This window comes from Vipera berus (assembly GCF_964194415.1).
Source record: "Vipera berus genome assembly, chromosome: 12".
NCBI lineage: Eukaryota > Metazoa > Chordata > Lepidosauria > Squamata > Viperidae > Vipera > Vipera berus.
The window spans coordinates 15,003,278-15,021,275 of record NC_138215.1 but is presented as its reverse complement, the minus strand read 5'-3'; the positions used below and the strand labels follow the sequence as shown (position 1 = coordinate 15,021,275).

The window sequence follows — 17,998 nt, the reverse complement described above, 5'->3', positions numbered from 1 at the left end:
AGTCCACCCCATTTTCAAATTGCCAAGGTTGGGAAACATTGCATGCTGGCTGGGGAATTCTGGGAGTTGAAATCCACCATCTTCAAAATGCCAAGGTTGAGAAACATTGATGCTGGCTGGGGAATTCTGGGAGTTGAAATCCACCATCTTTAAACTGCCAAGGTTGAAAAACATTGCATGCTGGCTAGGGAATTCTGGGAGTTGAAGTCCACCCCATCTTCAAATTGCCAAGGTTGAGAAACATTGCCATATTCAATGATCAAGGTCCTCTATAAATAGGAATGCTTTGCAGAAACCTAAATGTCCTAAACCTACTCAAGCAATTACCTACATTTATGTAATACTACCAGTATTTTATATTGGATCACAAAATATATTTAATATAGTGAAATTAACACTTCATCTCCTAACACTGGATTACACAGGGGGAAAGAAGCTCGTTATCATACAAGCAACCAGATGTTCTAATTGCTGTGAAATTAAACAATGAGTTTATGATCAGAGTATTAATTTGATTGCTACACCATCAGATATAATGAGCAAGCGCACTAATGCTTCTGAAACAAGAGAATATTTTCATTTTTTTAAAAATGACTAGGCTGCCTCTTCAATCAGAAAGCACTCACGATTTTCAGGGGGAGGGCAAAGTGGAAAATGTGCTTGTTCTAAAAAAAAAATCCAACTGTATTCCAAAAGATTTACTCTCAAAGGAGACAGAGCGCATCTTGAACGTAGTAGCTGTCCTATGAAAGGTTTTATATAACACTTGCCCAGTGTTATAGCTCTTTAAACATATAAACATCCTCGCTTTCTATAAAGGGCTCTGCAAATGCTGGCATGGATTGTGTTAAAAGCAATCATACAACCGGTAGTCTAAAAATCTGTTGCTCTTTGGTTTTCAAACTTTGATTTTTAAATCCAAAGAAATGCAAATGGATGCTGCTATAGTCAATTACATTTCTGCAGTTTAAAAATTATTTTACACAGTAGCTGAGATGATTTAGAACTAATCTTTATATGTGCTGCTTGGGTACAAGCATGAAGGACACCCGCCAGATAGATTTTAATCTTAAATCCCTCCAGAACGTTACTGTAGTCCCATTATCTTTTGGCACTACTTCAAATTTTAGATAAATCTTGCACATGCCTTGCTTTAAACTGTTTTTTATACCTGGCAGGCCTCTGGTTTGGGGAGAATGAGACCCAATACTTTGGTGCTTGGATTTAAAAAAGATTGGAGACATGCCACGGCAATACAAGTTGAAAATTACACAGGTGCCATACAGTAAGTTTGGATTTGGAAATATATTATGTTGCTGGAGCTAGAAGCATCTCTAAACAACTTCTTTTTTTAAAAAAAAAGCCTGATTTATAAAATCATTTTTGAACTTGCAGTTCAAAATTCCAGACATGGCAAATCCAATTATTTTCATTTATCATGCACAATGAGCTTTACAGTAACTGTTAACTATTGCAATGCAGGTAATTATTATTTTTTATTATTTTTAATGCAGCGATGCGTTTGACTTTGAATTTGGTGTGATAATTGTTCGAATAAGCCAAGGGTTTGATATATCGCAAGTCCTCCAGGTTCAAGGTATGTCAAGACTTAGGAAAATTTCCATCCAGTCCTGTAAGAAAGTAATGCTTTCTGGGAATAAAAACATTCCCCTAATAATTCTACCAATTTCTAAGCACAGAGAAGTTTCTTCCTTGAAAGGGGTGGCAGAGGAATTCTGAGAGCTGAGGTCCATACATCTTAAATGTTGCCAAGTTTGAAAAACAGTGCTATACTAGGGTTGGTACAGAATGCAATTCTGCTAACAGGTGAAAACTCTTATAGCAGAATGCCACCTGTATTGTGTGAGTTGCTGAATCTGCAGTGTTGGCTTTCTGGCTCCCTCCGTCCCATGTGCTGGTCATAATCTTATATAACACTTTATATCTTGAATCCCTCTACCTTTACACACATCTTAACATCGCCAAGTTTGAAAAACTATAGATTCTAAAGTCGCCTTCAAGAGCACCCCACAATAAAGCAAAGGGTAGTAAGTTAACTGGGAAATGACAAAGCATGGTAGGCAGTGCTTCCTAACTAAGGAATATTATTGTATCTTCTGTGCAATGCATTATATGACAATCAGATCCCCATCGCTATGTTATCCTTTGTGCAGTCAGTTTTAAAAAAAACATTATCAGGAACTAAATGTGGGGGGGGAAACAGCAAAATGCCATTTCACCTATGGAACAGATCGTTTTTCTATGCAGTTCTTGCTTTAAAATATTTAGATAGATTTTTTTTACTTTTACCAAGAACTAAGAATAACCCATGATTTCTACTTCAAATATTTTTAATACCTTAGCTATAGGAACCCAGACTTCATAAACTGCTTTCCAGCTAGTTTCCAGTTGTGGTTTATTACTAACTAACTAACTAACTAACTAACTAACTAACTAACTAACTAACTAACTAAATAAATAAATAGAACCTAAAGCAAATCCAGATGTTCAGTTAAAGTATAATTAAGTAAACTCAAGCCTATTCTTAATGGCATGTAAAAACCAGGCCATTAAGTCTGTATTTATGATTTTGTTTTTCCTTAAAATCAATGCGTGAGCTGTCATAAAAAATTGTAACCCTCTGCTGCCACCTGCTGTCTTTTTTGTGTGATTCCACACAATTGATACTTCCACTAAAATGTTTCCAAAATACCATGAAACAAAATGCAGAAATCAAATGTTTATGCCCCATGCATGCATGTTTTCAAAGTAAAAAATGCATTTATGGATGTCCTGAGGCAGGAATTTATTATAGAGGAAAAAAATGCTGAAGCAGCATCTTCATTTAAGGGTATCTGACAGGAGGCAATCATTAACAGGTAAAAAGGAAATGGAAAAGCTGATATCCCAGGTTCAGAGATAGAACCATCATTGAATTGTATCCGTGTTTTTCTTGGACAATTCCTAAATAATCACCCCACCAATCTTTCTTTTGGTTAACAGAGGAACTGAAGAAGATGGAGCAGGAGAGACAAGCCCTAGAAGCAACTCTTAAAGATAATGAATTTGAAGAACAAAATTATGGTATCCGTAGATTCTTTAGCAGAGCCACCAAGCTCAACTTTTCAAAGACGATGCCCAAAAAAGGTATAAGTTTAAAAATAGTGTGTGCATAAGACCTGCCTGTAAGCTTTTTTTCCCCTGAGGAGCTACTTCGAGAACAGACTGCCATTCAGTCACATTAGTCTCTTATAACAAAATAGACAATATTCTAGAAGCAACTTAAAAAGCAAATTGTCAGATTATTGAAAAAGAGGAAATAATTCAGAAAAAAAACACACAGATTTGCAAATTTTATGCTAGCCACATTGACAAAGTGATATTTTCATAGAGAAGCAAACTGGGAAATAATTCCTATAATCAAAAAAAGAAACGCCATATTATCTTACCGTAGTGCAGAAAATTCTTTTGCAAGGTGAATCTAGTGGCCCATTGCTAACTGCTGAAATCTCTCTTGCTAATGTTCTCTACATGGTAGTAGGCATAGTTTTTCAACAGTTCCTCCAGTTATGGAGCAGTCTTTGAGCACAGAACTTTTTAGGAAAGATCTATTTTCTCCACCCCTTTTTTCAAGTGCTAGCACCCAAATCGAGAGGTAACTCCCAAACAGAACAAAATACCAATGGTGGCAAGTTACCAAATGCTGTGTTTGTAATGTATTACACGTTCATGGATTCCACACTTCTGATTATTGGTTCTCATCATCTTTTAAGTGATATTTTAAAACCCAATGCTGTGTGTTTGTAATGTATTACACGTTCATGGATTCCACACTTCTGATTATTGTTTCTCATCATCTTTTAAGTGATATTTTAAAACCCAAGCATTTGCTTTGAACATTTACCTAAACAAAAATGTCTAAAACGATTATTAAAGCTAACTATGAGCTCATCTCTGTCTCGTTTCAGATTGCAGCATTAGCACAATCTCTTCAGTACACGTTGGGGAATTCAATCAACGGCTACTTGAAGCTAGTGTTCAGTTTAAAAAAAAGCAAGGGAAGGGTTCCATCGATGTGTGGTGGCTGTTTGATGATGGAGGTAAGCCCCCAAAAGACCACCACCACCTTAGGTGCCAGGATCAGGACTATAACCCTGTATAAGATTTACAAAACAAGTAACCAAAAATGTAATTAAAAAAAACCTTTTTAAAGTCAATGACCTTCCACTTTCAATATTAGTGAAAAAATACATTTATCAATTATGCAGTGTTCTGACTTGCTACATTGGTGTGATAATAATAATAGAATAGAATAGAATAGAATAGAATAGAATAGAATAGAATAGAATAGAATAGAATAGAATAGAATAGAATAGAATAGAATAGAATAGAATAGAATAGAATAGGAGTTGGAAGGGAGCTTGGAGGTCTTCTAGTCCAACCCCCTGCTTAGGCAATACAGCCTATACCATTTCAGACAATTGGTTGTCCAACCTCTTCTTAAAAACTTCCAGTATTGGAGCATTCACAACTGGGAGCATTCATAATATGATCTAATTTTTTTCACCCAGGGCTAATCCTCCTAATTCCCTACATTCTGACACTCCGGAAAAAGTGGAAGGATTGCAAACTAAGGATCTTTACTGGTGGAAAAGTTACTCGTCTTGAAGAAGAAAAGTTGATGTAAGAAAATCCATAACCTTACCCTGCGAATATACTTTTACTGCATCCTTGTCAGCCTCCAAAAAGCAAGTCATTTTGTGATTCTTCCAAGCATTGTTTTCTTTATTGTTCCTCATCTCACAGAATTTTGATAAACTAAAAAATGCCAACCACCCCCATAAGGTGGTTATATTCTGGGAATTATTAAGGAGGAGCTGTTCTCACCCTCTCTTGCTCCTCTAGAATGCAGCTCCTTCCTCCCTGGAATTCCAGACTAAATTCCATCATATTCCCAAAATTATTTGCGTATAGGAAGAAAACGATGTGTCTAAAGCTGTTTGAGATATCTAAAGTACTGTGCAACCAGTAGTAGAATTACAGTATTAACCTTGTGAACTCTAAAGCTTCCTTCTTCCGTTATGTATTCAAGGTGGGCAGTGATTAATATTGATATGTTACTTAAATGTAAGGGTGTATATATAAATGTTGTATATAGTATGTTTGAAATGTGTGTTATGTATGTGTACACTTTTGAGAGGAAGCAACTAAATTTCATTTTTTTAATGCATGCCATTGTGCCCACAGGAAAAAATGAAAATAAAGGTTATCTAATCTAATCTAAAGTAAATCTTTCATAGCTTATTTTGTTGCAGCATTACTTCTTAGAAATACACGGTGTTTGTTCATGTTTCAGCTCCATCCCTTGCTAAAAGGTATTCTGGATTCTCTTTTAGAAAGGCAGAGAGAAAGTGATCTGGTCTTGGTTGTTTATACATAAGACTGCAATCTTAGCACTTACCTACTTCAGTGTAAACAAATTGCATTTTGCAATCCAATGCAAAGGATTGCCTATCAAAATATTGCATCCCATGCCTGCTGACTTTAACTCTCACACGTTGAATAGGATTGGAAGTAAATCCCTTATGTTTTACTATCAAGCTTTCTGAATCTTGCAATTAAAATGGCTTCCTTTTTTTAATTTTTCAGGATGGCTTCACTGTTAAGTAAGTTTAGAATAAAATTTGCCGACATTAATATAATTGGAGACATCAACATGAAACCCAATAAAGAGAGGTAAGCTTCACAATTTTCCAAGAAGTGCAGTTGTTTTAAAGGGAACACCTAAACATGGAATATGTAAAAACCTGCTCTTGCTGCTGGTTAAGTCTTATTTTTCCATTTAGGAAAAAAAAGATCCAAACAAAATCATGGGTGTTCATTCTATTGCTGCAGAGAAGGTAGCAAGCTGCCAAAGAAAAATGGATTTTTAAAATATTATTGAAATTGGTGGGCGTTTCTGAAACAGGAGATGCTCAGGCAGCCATTGACATCCACTTTTTTAAAGGATAATGTGCTTAACTAAATAAATAATTTATTTTATTTCATTTGTATACACACATACACAAAAAATAACTTTAACTACTAGTGTTCTGTGTGGTCATTTGGATGAATTGAAAGATATTTTATTCGGTCTTGAATTGTGGCTAATCATATGGCTATAAAGGCTATAATTTGCTTAATGAATATTAAATAAATTCTGGAATTATAGTTTATTATCCCAAATGCAAGGGTAAATACGTGATTTGAACCCAGCCTGGCTATACTGCTGAGACTTTTCAGGGGCTATGAAAGTGCACTTTACCAGAACCAAGGTAGAATGCAAGTTAAAATTTATGATATCTCATTCAAATCTTCTAAATGCCATTATTTAGAAAGTCTGTAAGAGCTGGGTATTAGTTGTCTAGATGTAGCCAATTTATTTCAACATGATAATTTCCAGACATACCTATGTTAAGTATGTAACCACAAAGAAAAGACATAGTGTGGCATCCTTGTTTTTATATGAAATAATTTCACTTAACTTCAATGGCATTTACTTCCAGTTCAGTTTTAATCTTCTTTAATCTAATCAACAGTAATAAAAATAAAGCTAATATTAGGGTAGAATGCAAGCAGACTTTTTCCAAAAAAGGCTTGTTTCTCACGTACACATCTATGAATATATTATGTAGTATTGTGAAATGAAATATTATGTATAACTTTTATCAATTCAACATGGAATATAAATTGACAGCAGTGGCAAACATACACCAGACAAACTGCGATGGCCATGCCTACGCTTAAAACCTGATACAGTTTAAAGATTTTTACTGAATTTTAGCTATCATTCTACAGCCAAGATCTTGTCCAATCTTAAGAATACCTGTAAAATGAAGAGTTAGAGTCCTGCTGTGAAGTCTCTTTATAATTTCTGTTCCAGCTGGAAATTCTTTGAAGAGATGATTGAACCCTATCGCCTTCATGAAAGCTGCAAAGATTTAACAACTGCTGAGAAATTAAAGAGAGAGGCACCATGGAAAATCACTGACGCAGAACTGGAAGCATTCAAGGAAAAGGTAACCAGCCATACCTTTAGTTACCTTCGACACTATAAAGAAGCTACTTGAAAGAGAAAGCAGAGCATATCGATTATCACCAGGGGGGAAAAAACACAATATCCATGATATATATTGCATGCTCTTTCTACCCAAATTTTACTCATAATCATTTTAAAGCAATAACTTTCATCGAGATTATTCATTTTATTAACAGAAGACAGTCCTTCTCTGGGAGACAGCTTTTGAGATGGCAGAAACTTTGCTTCAGAGCACTGTTTCTCAATCCTGGCAGCTTAGATGGGTTGATTTCAACTCCCAAAATTCCCCAGCCAGCATTCTGGGAGGTGAACTCCACCCATCTTTAAGCTGCCAAGGTTGAAAAACACTAGCTTAGATGAGAAAGCAATGTTTCTTTAATTGCCCAATAGCCTATGCTTTCCAAAATCTGTAGTCCTCATTTAACAACCCTAACTGGGACCGGAATTTCCACCAATAAGCAATGTGGTTGTTAGGTCGGAACCACTAAGCAACAATAATTTCTGTTGTCCTTGTTCCTCATTCAAACTCACAGTCTCCTGGTTTCTAGGCCAGCACCTGAACAAGTCTCACCAAGTAGGACTCAATCTTCAGGAGATGGATGGGGAGAACATCTAATATGATATATAATCTAGTAGTGAATTCTGCAACAATTTGTCATCCCACATCAAAGCATTTGCAGACAACATAACACTGAACCTGTTCTTTGCACTGCTCTAACTCCAACAGTGAATGTTAATTTGGGATATACAGTATGTTAGCTGAATGGGACCAGTACATATGACACATAAGCTTCATTGTATATTCTCTAAACGTTAAGGATAGCATTGTCTGGGACAATTGCCAGAGGAGGATCAAAGTAGGATTCAGTAGGATCATTGATCTGAGCACAAGGCTAATCGTACATTTTAAAATCCTTCCAGCTCTTAATTTCTTTAAATGAATTTATGTGCATAGTTATTATATTCTGTAGCCATGAGTATTTCATGAGGCAAGATAAATATGGATTCATATTGATTTAATAACAGAAAATAACTATCCAACAAACCAGGCTAAGTGTCTTGCTTCCAATTTGCAAATTACGTACTTTAATTTACAAAAGTGGTATTTCAGTCAACAGATTTATCCAAAGACAGGCAGAATTGTATGGCATGCTCTTATTTCAGTTCCTCATGATAGAAAAAAAAATATTTCTAATGTAATAACTTTTGATTTTAAACAGAGTTACCGTCAGGTCCGTTTGAATGAACTCTTACAGGAGCACTCTCGAGCTGCTAATCTAATTATTCTGTAAGTTACATATTTTTAATTTGTTGACCCTACTGGGGCAAGATTGTAAATTGAAGTACAGTCATCTACAGTATGAATTGCTTCCATCTGGTAACCCTAGCCTAGCCTAGGAGACGATTAATATACTAGCACTGATTCTAATACTTCCTCCTATTCAACAGGAGCCTACCAGTGGCAAGAAAAGGAATTATATCAGATTACCTCTACATGGCTTGGCTGGAAATCCTCTCCAAGAACCTACCTCCAGTGTTGCTCATTCGAGGCAACCACAAAAATGTACTAACGTTTTACTCATAACAAACTCCCCCCTGGAGTCCATTACATGCATTCTGGATATAACAATGGACTTAACCAACAGACTCCCAACAGATTATTTTGCTGTCAGTATCCCAGAGTAAAAAATGAATCATATCCACAAAAAGGGGAGAAGATACAGAAAACCAGGATTGACAAGGCAAGGTAAAATGGAAGAGAGTACCTTGGGGGGAAAAAACCTGCATTCCACATTTCAAGTCTCTCTTTAAAAATCTAACTTTCATCACAAAAAAAGTTCCCTTGATGTCAGAATATACACCAACTTCCATTCCTATTATGAATATATTAGGTTTGATTACTGCAGTCCTGTGGTCCAGAATAACGTACAATTCTAGTTATGCAGAAAGTTCCATTCTCCCCCAAAGAATCCAAAATATATGATTTTCTGTTCAATGCTATACCAGCCTACATAACTTCAATGTTTGTGTTCCATAAATAAATCTGGTTGTATTTTTTTTCTATTGATGTCAGTGTAACTGGGGAGCAAAATGTCATAATTTATAATGTGTAACATGTAATTTCAAATTATCACCTCAAGATAAGCTGAAATCATATTCAATCAACACTTAAGACAACTTGGAAAGCAAAAATATGTGTACTAACATGAATATTAAAAGATTTCATAGTGACATTGATTTCTTTAGAATTAAAAATGGAAGTAAACTAGCACAGTGGCTTGGCACAACTTAAAATATGTTTTTTTAACAAATTTTAATCTTTTTCTGACTGGTAGGAATATTTCAACTTGTATTTTAATTTGTTAACAAATAAAAATGAATCAAAGGTTTATCCCTATTGCATACTTTGATTTATTGATTTTTTTTCTGTTTCCATCTGAAAAAAAATCAAAGAAGCATCTTTATTAAATTTGTTGCAACACAGGCTACACTGAACATTAGAAAAACTAACACATTTGTCACAAAATTTTGTGCACTAAAATTCCTATTATCCAAAGCATCATAAACTGGCAACAAAAATATGTGGTTTGTCATAATTCAAGTGATAAATATTATCAGCCATATATAATAACATTTGATACACAATCATCTTAGAAGAGTTAGATTTCATCTAAATAATCAGAGATTGTTTCAGTTTTATTGATTAAACATATTTTATTAGATAAGATTTGTTACTAATTCAGCATCACAAAACAATATTTGTTTTACAGAAACATTCTTGATAGCAGAAAGTATTGGCTTTGTAATAAAGAGACAGGAATGGGATGAATGGATATAAATCTATTTATTCTTGAAAAAAACAGCATAATATACAGGATTGTTGGTGTAAGTATACAAAAGCAAAATTGTCAAAGGATATTTAACTAGTTTGGGGGGAACTAGAGAAAGTATTGCCAAAAGAGATCAGAATTCAAAATGAGATAGGGCATGGGAAACTAGTGTTATTTTAATCAACCTTTCTCCACCCAGGAGAACTAGAACTAGAGTTCCAAGAATTATCGTGCAACAGTCATAATTCAATGTTATGAAATTGAAATTGACTTTTGCAAGATGCAAGGATAGAAATTCAGTTTGCTGGCATGAATATAGTTTATTTCTGTGTACTGCTAGCTGTCTTTCAAAAAAGATAAAGACAAATCCATACAAAGATAGCTCAGCCAACACATCCTTGTAATACTAAGAATACCCTTCTGGTTGCCAATAGTGTGCTTTTCAGGGGATTTACAGAATCTCCAGAATCAGAGCCACCTCAAGGCTGAGCTCTCCTTCAACTGGACCTACTCCAGGTGACTTACAGGGATGCACCCTTGCAATTTTGACAGACTTATATGGGAGCCCTCTGCATTTTCCCCAGAATGCCTTTGGGTTTGTTGGACTCCCCACTCTTGCCTACACCCATAGCCTTTCCAGGATAGCCATAACCAGGGCAAACCCATATCAGCTTCTAAAAGCAACCAAGGCTGGTGAAGAGGTTCAAGATAAAAGAAGCCTGCAACTGTAATGTTTGCATTTTTAAACAATGGAAATTTAAATGATGCCTTGGTCATGGGTGCTTTCTTTAATTTAGGGGGGGGGGGTTGACTAAAAACAAAAAATCAGACTTCTCCAAACTTGGAATGGCCTCCTACTCTTGTGTCTGGCAACCTCTGAACAGGAAGAGGAGGAGACTCCAGAAATCTATTAAAACATGGTTTTTACAGCAGGCTGGAGGATCCCATGGAAATAGGGATCTACCCAGAGTCATCTTGCAGGGGAGATGGGCCGAATGACAGTTTAATAAATAAAATTTTAAAAAGAGAGCCCACAAGGTTACAAAGTGTGTATGGATGCTGGTCCATGCGTTATATTTACATTTAACTGTTTTTAATGGGTTGTTTTATTGAACGCTGCACACAGTCACAGGTGTGAGATAGGTGGCTATATAATCTTGATAAACAAGAGTTCCCAAGATGGACAGCTATGTAAGTTTGACTGATAAAGAGATAAACAAGAATTCCCAAGATGGGCAGCTATACTGGTTTGACTGATAAATGAGTCAGTCAATAAATAAATGAGTCAGTAAATACATACATAAACACATACATACAATCCCTGAGGTCTCTGGGCAGATCTGGGCGATGAGTTCCCAGTCCTCCATTCGTGGAACTGAAGCCAATTAAGCTCCTTAATCCCCATTCAGGGAATCCCACCTGAGCAGCCCCCTAAATAAGAGCCCGTGTTCCGGTTTCTCCCAAGGCAAAGTCACCCGGCCCAGGGAAGCCAAGGGGAGAAAGTCCAGTTACAGCGGCCTAACCCAGCCAGGCCCGCCCCCAGGTCTCCGTGTGAAGCCACCTTCCTAAACCCGGGTCAGGGGCGTTGTGTGAAAGGGCCTGGGGGGGAAGGAAGAGAGAGGGGGGGACACACAGGGCTGCCATCTTAGCGTCCTCCCGGCCGAGGAGAGACAGCAACGTTTTTCCTCGCTGCCAGTCGTTACCTGCTGAGGCGAAAGAAGCGAGGCCGAGGCCGAAAGAAGCCTTCAGGCGCCATGGCTCCCCTGCGCTCCCTCACGCACAGTAAGAAGCGAGTTTTTATTTCCGCCCCCCCCCGTCCTTTGCTGAAGGTGGACTCTTCCATAAGGAGCTGTAGGCCCTCTCGGCCTTGCCGAGCCCCAGTGGGCCAAACCATTCCTATAGGCGGCGGGGGGAGGGGTTGGATTCGCCCTCCAAGGAGAAAGCGACGACGGTAGCCACGGCGACAGCTCAGTCGAGTTAACCTCTCATTCGTGCGCTTTTGCCTCCCGCCAGAAAAGCAGTCGCCATTTTTTTTAAAATCTGACTGAAAGGAGCAGCCAAGCCCTCAAGTCTTGCTGAGGAAGGCCGAGCCCACCCAGAGCCCCCCCCCCACGAACCGCGAGCATCCAAGCGGGCATTTAGGGCTACCGTTCTCGTGGAAGAAGCAGAAAAGATGGCCTAAATCCCAGGTTAACTTCCCAGCGGCTTAACTATTCCCTTCCGTTGTATCCCTTTAAGAAAGTCCCGCGAGGGGAAAATTCACTTTCTCCTACATATTGACGGACAGGGCAGGTCCCGCCTACGCCGCCCGCCCATTGGCTAGGAGTCCCGCCTCCGCTCCGCGCCCATTGGCGATGGGTCCCGCCTCCGCTCCACGCCCATTAGCTATGGGTCCCTCCTCTGCCGCGCGCCCATTGGCTATTGGTCCCGCCTCCGTTCCATGCCCATTGGTTATGGGTCCTTCGCGCGCCCATTGGCCGTTGGTGCCGCAGGCGGTTCCCTTTCAAAAAAAAAGCGCGGGCTTCTGGAGCACCTCTGTCTTCTTTTCCCCTGAGAATTGGCCGCTTTGCTCCGCGCCTTCGCCATGCCGGTCTCCACAGTAACACCTGGAGAATCTTCCCCCGCCACGCTAGATATTCCCAGCGGGGACACGTCTCATCAGAGCCTGCGCTTCGTCAAGCTGACCGAAAATGCCTTTGCGCCCTCTAAAGGATCTTCCCGCGCGGCGGGCTACGATTTGTACAGGTAAGGAAGAACCAGGGGAGGATTCTGTGGAGATTTCTCTCAGATTCTTGTTTGGTTTTGTCTTGGGATACCTTTTATCAAGGGCTAACGTGTATCAGTTAAGTTAAATGTTGGAAACCCAGACTGTACGTTGCTTATAGAATATTAAGCATTTGTGATGATAAAAAAATTAATATGTAGATATATATATAAAAAAATCCAGACACTTGGCAACTTAAATAATAAGAAAATACTTGTAGCTCGGGTTTTAGATTTTGGCAGTGGTTTTCCTCTCCAAGCTTGTTTCAATTTATCTTCTGAAGTTCGGTTACCAGACTAGGTAACATCATCAGCAGGATTTTCTTGTCCTCAGTTTATGACCATTGCAGTGTCTCGGGATCATGTCATCTTTTCTGACCTCCAGGCAAGCAAAGTCAATGGGGAAGCCAGATTCGCTTAACAATTGTGGCAAGAAAGGTCATAAAATGGGACAAAGCTCCCTTAACTGGAGCTCCCTTAAGAGGCTGAGAGTTGTTTTTTTTCCCCCCCTCAGGGATCAAATTTTATTATTTTAACTGTTTTTAACTCTTGTATTGATGTTTTTAAATACTTTGTAAACCGCCCTGAGTCCTGGGGGGGGGGAAGGGCGGTATATAAATTCAATAAACTTAAACTTAACAAATGTCTTGCTTAGCAACCTAAGTTTGGGGCTCAGTTGTCCAGGACTACCTGTGTATAAAAAGAAATGATATCTGCATGCAATTTGAACTTAGTGATTTTTCCTTTTCCTAGCTATTCATATATATTTTTTATTTTTAATGTTTGCTTTCATAGTGCATATGACTGCGAGGTCCCTGCTTTAGGGAAAGCTATTGTGAAAACAGATATTCAGGTTGCCCTTCCTATTGGTTGCTATGGTCGAGTCGGTGAGTTGTTACACAGAAAAATTGTAATCTTATAGGTTGTCTGCTAAACCTTTATTTATGAAGGTTAGAAAGTGAGTCCTAAGTCATAACTAAATACTTTTTCTTTCTTTGATTTAAGCTCCTCGATCGGGATTAGCTGTAAATCATTTCATTGATGTTGGTGGTAAGTAATTGTTTCTGCATGCAGATAGATGGTGTATGCATTTAGATGTTACAGCCTAACATTCATATTTCGTCATTCTTAATTTAGAAAAATTCTTAGTGAAATAAATTGGCAGGCCTCTAAAATATGGCTTGCTTATATCTATTTGCATATTTAATAAGATGGAAGTACTGTACTCTAACATTCTGGGAACAGAAGTATTGAAAGATGAAATGTGAGTTTTCTTTATTATATAAATAAGCCTATAATTTTAGTGAAGCTAAATGACGGAAGGTATGTTCTTTGCACAGTCTGTAATTTATGATCAAGTTAATTAAAGCACCTCTGTTAAAGCAAATGACTGTGAACTAAGCTCTGCAGAACTGTTAGCAGTTGGCTAGATACATTTATCCACTGCATATATTTATTTCAGTTAAGCTATGCTTGGAAACAAACGTTTTCAAACTTTTTAAGGAATCTTCACATTGATCCATTTGTAACAGAGTTCCTGAGCTAATAAGACTGAGGTTCTACTAAATGTAGATTTTAAGTCATGCCACCCACCTATGCCTCATTGATTTTAATTGAAATTAGGTACAACTAGAGAGTAAATTCTGCTACTTTTAGATATATCGTAGAAGCCCATTGCTAGAGTGAATTTAAAGCAGTATTTGCAATATGTATCCATTGCAATATATATGCTTATCTATTACAGATATCAAATGCAGGTAGTCTTCGCTTAACAAATTCCTATACAAATGATGAACTAATCTTTTGAACAGTGGACCATAACCCGGTTTTGAGGCGTGCTAGCATAGCCAACCTTGTTGATCTGGTAGTGGCCTTTTTCTCTCTCTCTCTCTCTCTCTGTTAATTGAAGCCTCCATTCCCCCAACCAATTGTTCTATGTTGTGGACAAAGTGCCTATGTTTCTCCAATTGTATGTCATTCATTCCTCAAATACACAGTGAAACATCTATACTGTTGCATTTTTTTTTACAGCTGGAGTAATTGATGAAGACTACAGGGGAAATGTCGGTGTTGTATTGTTTAACTTTGGAAAGGAACCATTTAAAGGTAAAAACATTAAAGTTGGAGATTTAAATGTTAAGCTGATACTTTCATTGAATTTCCTGCTTTTAATAAATAAGAGTTTACGTGTAAAAGGTGTTAAGAGGAAGATTAAAAAAAGCATGAGTGCTGATCAGTTTTGGCAGAGTAACTGAGGGAGCTTCAGGACAATTCTCCCTTGATGGAAACATGTATACTGCCTTGTAAATATAGCATTAATCAAAAACTCCCCAAACTTTTCAGCTCATCATCCCCTTTATAAAGTTTCAGATTGCTCTTTGATCTCCAAACATTTGTTATATGAAAGTAAATACTACAACAGCACTAGCTATAATAGCAAAAATAATAACAGATAGTCCCATTCACCCTTGGGGAATGATATTTTTTTAAACAATATTAGTTTTTAAATTCCTTTTTTTTTTAGTTAAAAAGGGTGACAGGATTGCTCAGCTAATCTGTGAGCGCATCTACTATCCGATTCTTGAAGAAGTCAAGGTAAGAAATTGGAAAGAAAACTGCTAACCCAGATATCTTACTGTTAACAAAATATAGGAATTTAAAGGATTTATTTAATGAAAAAATAAGGGCAAAATCTGTTTGGTTCATGTTTACTTCAAAATCTTTTTTTTTTTTGGTCTGGTCTGCCGATTTGAGTTTGTAGGAATATAACAAATTACTTATGAAAATAGATTATAGATGATTATAAGAAACCATGTCTGTCGCTTATTGAAATGTTTAGAAATGCTTGTGTGAATATAGAGGTAGACTTTCATACCATGACCATTTGAACTTGCAACAACCCTAAGAAAGGAGATTTATGGCATCCTTGACTGAACTTGCGGCCATTGCAGTGTCCCCAAAGTCATATAATTGTGATTTGGCAACTGGCACATATTTATGCCAGGTACAGAGTCCCACAGTCATTATTTGTGACCATCATAACCGGCTTCCAACACGCAAAGTCAGTGGGGAAGTGGGTAGCAAATCAGGGTCACATGATGCTGCAAGTCTGGCAGAGTCACGCAATGTTACATTTTATGACTGGGTCACTTATTGACTGTTGGCAATCCTAACTGGTTAGTGAGGGATTGGGATTTAATGTGTGAACTTTTTTCTTCTGCTATTCAATTAAATGAATTCTATTTTCCAGGTTTTGGATGAAACAGAACGTGGCTCAGGCGGTTTCGGATCAACTGGGCAGAAATGAAGACAGCTTTTATATATTTTTTGTACACCTTTTAAAATGTAAATAAACTTTTGTTAGAAAATTAAAGGATTTTTTTTTCTTATAAGGGAGGGATGAATTTAAAAACATTACAGCAAGGAAAAGAATATAGATCTTATAGATACAGGTTGTGTTTACTTATTGGTTTTGTGGTGAGAGGAATCTGCCAAAAATAAGTAACTTTCATAGACTACTTACCCCATTTGTAGATAGCCCTCACCTAACATCCACATTCCCCGACTTTGAAGTTAAGACTACAGAACAAGGAGGGCTTACAACAGGTCCTTGTTTTGCAACAATTTTGCAACAACATTTCTGTGTCCCTCATTCATACAATCAGTATTTGTGACCACTGCCAGCTTCTGACAAGCAAAGTTGGTGGGGAAGCTAGCAGCAATTCAAACGTGATTCACTTATCAACCCAACGAACTGACATGCTATATGGCAAGTCAACCAAGCCATGTGGCCGTACATGTTACAACCACATAGCGGCAGAGTTCCCAGTCCCAATTACTATTGAGAAGCAGCAGCTACCTGTACTCAACAGGTCAAAAAAAAGTCATTGTCAACAACCTTCCAGCTCTGTTCAGTTCCAGCTAAGCTATCTTCAAAAGCAATCCAATTCACAATTTCATGTTCTAACCAGGAACACGACAGTTTAATCAACATGAGAGCTCAGAATCATGCTTGTTACTCGCGTATATATTTGCCGCAACCTCTGAGCACCAAGCTCCTTCTGGTAGATATTTGCCCATAACAATCTATACTAGTCAAAGCCTCTGCAATCAAACATGCTCTTAACTTCTCCCTTTGCGTGTACAGCCAGATGGGTAATTGCAGGACCAGATAAATTCTGACAGTGCAATTTTGCAAAGCAACATCTCAAGCTTAATCAGGTTAATAGTGTAAGAAAAGGAACAGGATTTACTTCCATCTTTCTCTTAACAATGAGCATAACATGATGAAACTTACGCCATCTATAGATTGGTATTGTCTATTCTGCCATTTTCCTTTTGCCTGAAAATGGCTAGCTGAGTTTATTTATTTATTTATTTTATTACATTTATATACCGCCCTTTCTGAAGCAGTAGGTGTGAGCTTAAATGGACTCCAGAAGATGGTAGAGGACAGGAAAGCCTGGAGGAACATTGTCCATAGGGTCGCGATGGGTCGGACACGACTTCGCAACTAACAACAACAACCGCCCTTTCACGAAGGACTCAGGGCGGTTTACAGGGTGATTAAAAAACCAAAATACAAAAGTTAAAAACAAATTTTAAAAGAAATTATATGTGTCCCTGTCTAAATAAAACCCCAGTTAAAATAAGATTAATCCTCAGCCTGGGCCAGAGAGTTAACCAAGTCCACACGGCATTCAAGTACAGTACTAGAAATCCTATTTCAATTTGCAAACCTGGATTTGGCGAGACCATAATAAAAGAGCTTATCAAAACTAGAAAACTGCTGCTGTATTAGTAACAGCTTAAGCAAGCCTTATCTAATTCTGCTTGTAAACAAAATTTAAACGCGTTGCAGCTCTGGTTTTAGCCACATAAGTTTCTTTGCAAATATTAATGCAAATTTTAAGCATATTAAAAATTACAAGATCAAGAACCTCGCTACTGTAAAGCCATAAAAGTTGATCAGACAAGCCCAGGACATGTATTACATTGCCCAATAATACTGCATGGCCTTTTGTTCCCTGACAAATATATGATGATAACTTTTATTGTCACTTTGAATGTACACCAATCGGCATACATCAAAATGAAATTTCATTGCATACAGCTCTCAAAGGGTCACCACCTCCGATATATACTCCTTGTTCGGGGGCCCGCTCAAATTTCACATTGTCCATTTTAGTCTCTAGGGAGTGAACGATGGCACACAGGACAGATGGAAATGGGGCTCCATGTGGATTAGCCCTCAAATTTGCTTGTATTCTGACAACCTCGCCTTCTTTTTCTGATCCTGACTCTTCCACCTTTTCTTGCTTCTTTT

The 17,998-nt window shown here is 37.7% G+C and overlaps 2 protein-coding genes across 2 annotated transcripts in view; both read left to right on the top strand.

The window, feature by feature from the left end:
* The window catches only part of SLC12A1 (solute carrier family 12 member 1), a gene marked incomplete at both ends in the record, with an annotated part of 36,921 nt that extends 28,258 nt beyond the window's left edge, over positions 1-8,663 (top strand). Inside the window, 9 exons of the mRNA XM_081337242.1 lie at positions 1,179-1,285; positions 1,515-1,597; positions 3,004-3,147; positions 3,969-4,100; positions 4,572-4,683; positions 5,650-5,736; positions 6,923-7,058; positions 8,299-8,366; positions 8,528-8,663. Of these exons, the coding sequence (XP_081193368.1) occupies positions 1,179-1,285; positions 1,515-1,597; positions 3,004-3,147; positions 3,969-4,100; positions 4,572-4,683; positions 5,650-5,736; positions 6,923-7,058; positions 8,299-8,366; positions 8,528-8,663 (1,005 nt within the window). The remainder of the gene's footprint in view (positions 1-1,178; positions 1,286-1,514; positions 1,598-3,003; positions 3,148-3,968; positions 4,101-4,571; positions 4,684-5,649; positions 5,737-6,922; positions 7,059-8,298; positions 8,367-8,527) is intronic.
* A 2,608-nt stretch (positions 8,664-11,271) lies between these two features.
* On the top strand, positions 11,272-16,009 carry DUT (deoxyuridine triphosphatase). Its single transcript, XM_081336990.1, has 7 exons — positions 11,272-11,691; positions 12,465-12,654; positions 13,468-13,559; positions 13,678-13,722; positions 14,704-14,778; positions 15,197-15,267; positions 15,923-16,009. Exons 1-7 carry the CDS (start codon positions 11,664-11,666, stop codon positions 15,977-15,979), a joined length of 558 nt encoding a protein of 185 aa, XP_081193116.1. The 5' UTR covers positions 11,272-11,663; the 3' UTR covers positions 15,980-16,009.
* The last annotated feature ends 1,989 nt before the right edge of the window (positions 16,010-17,998 follow it).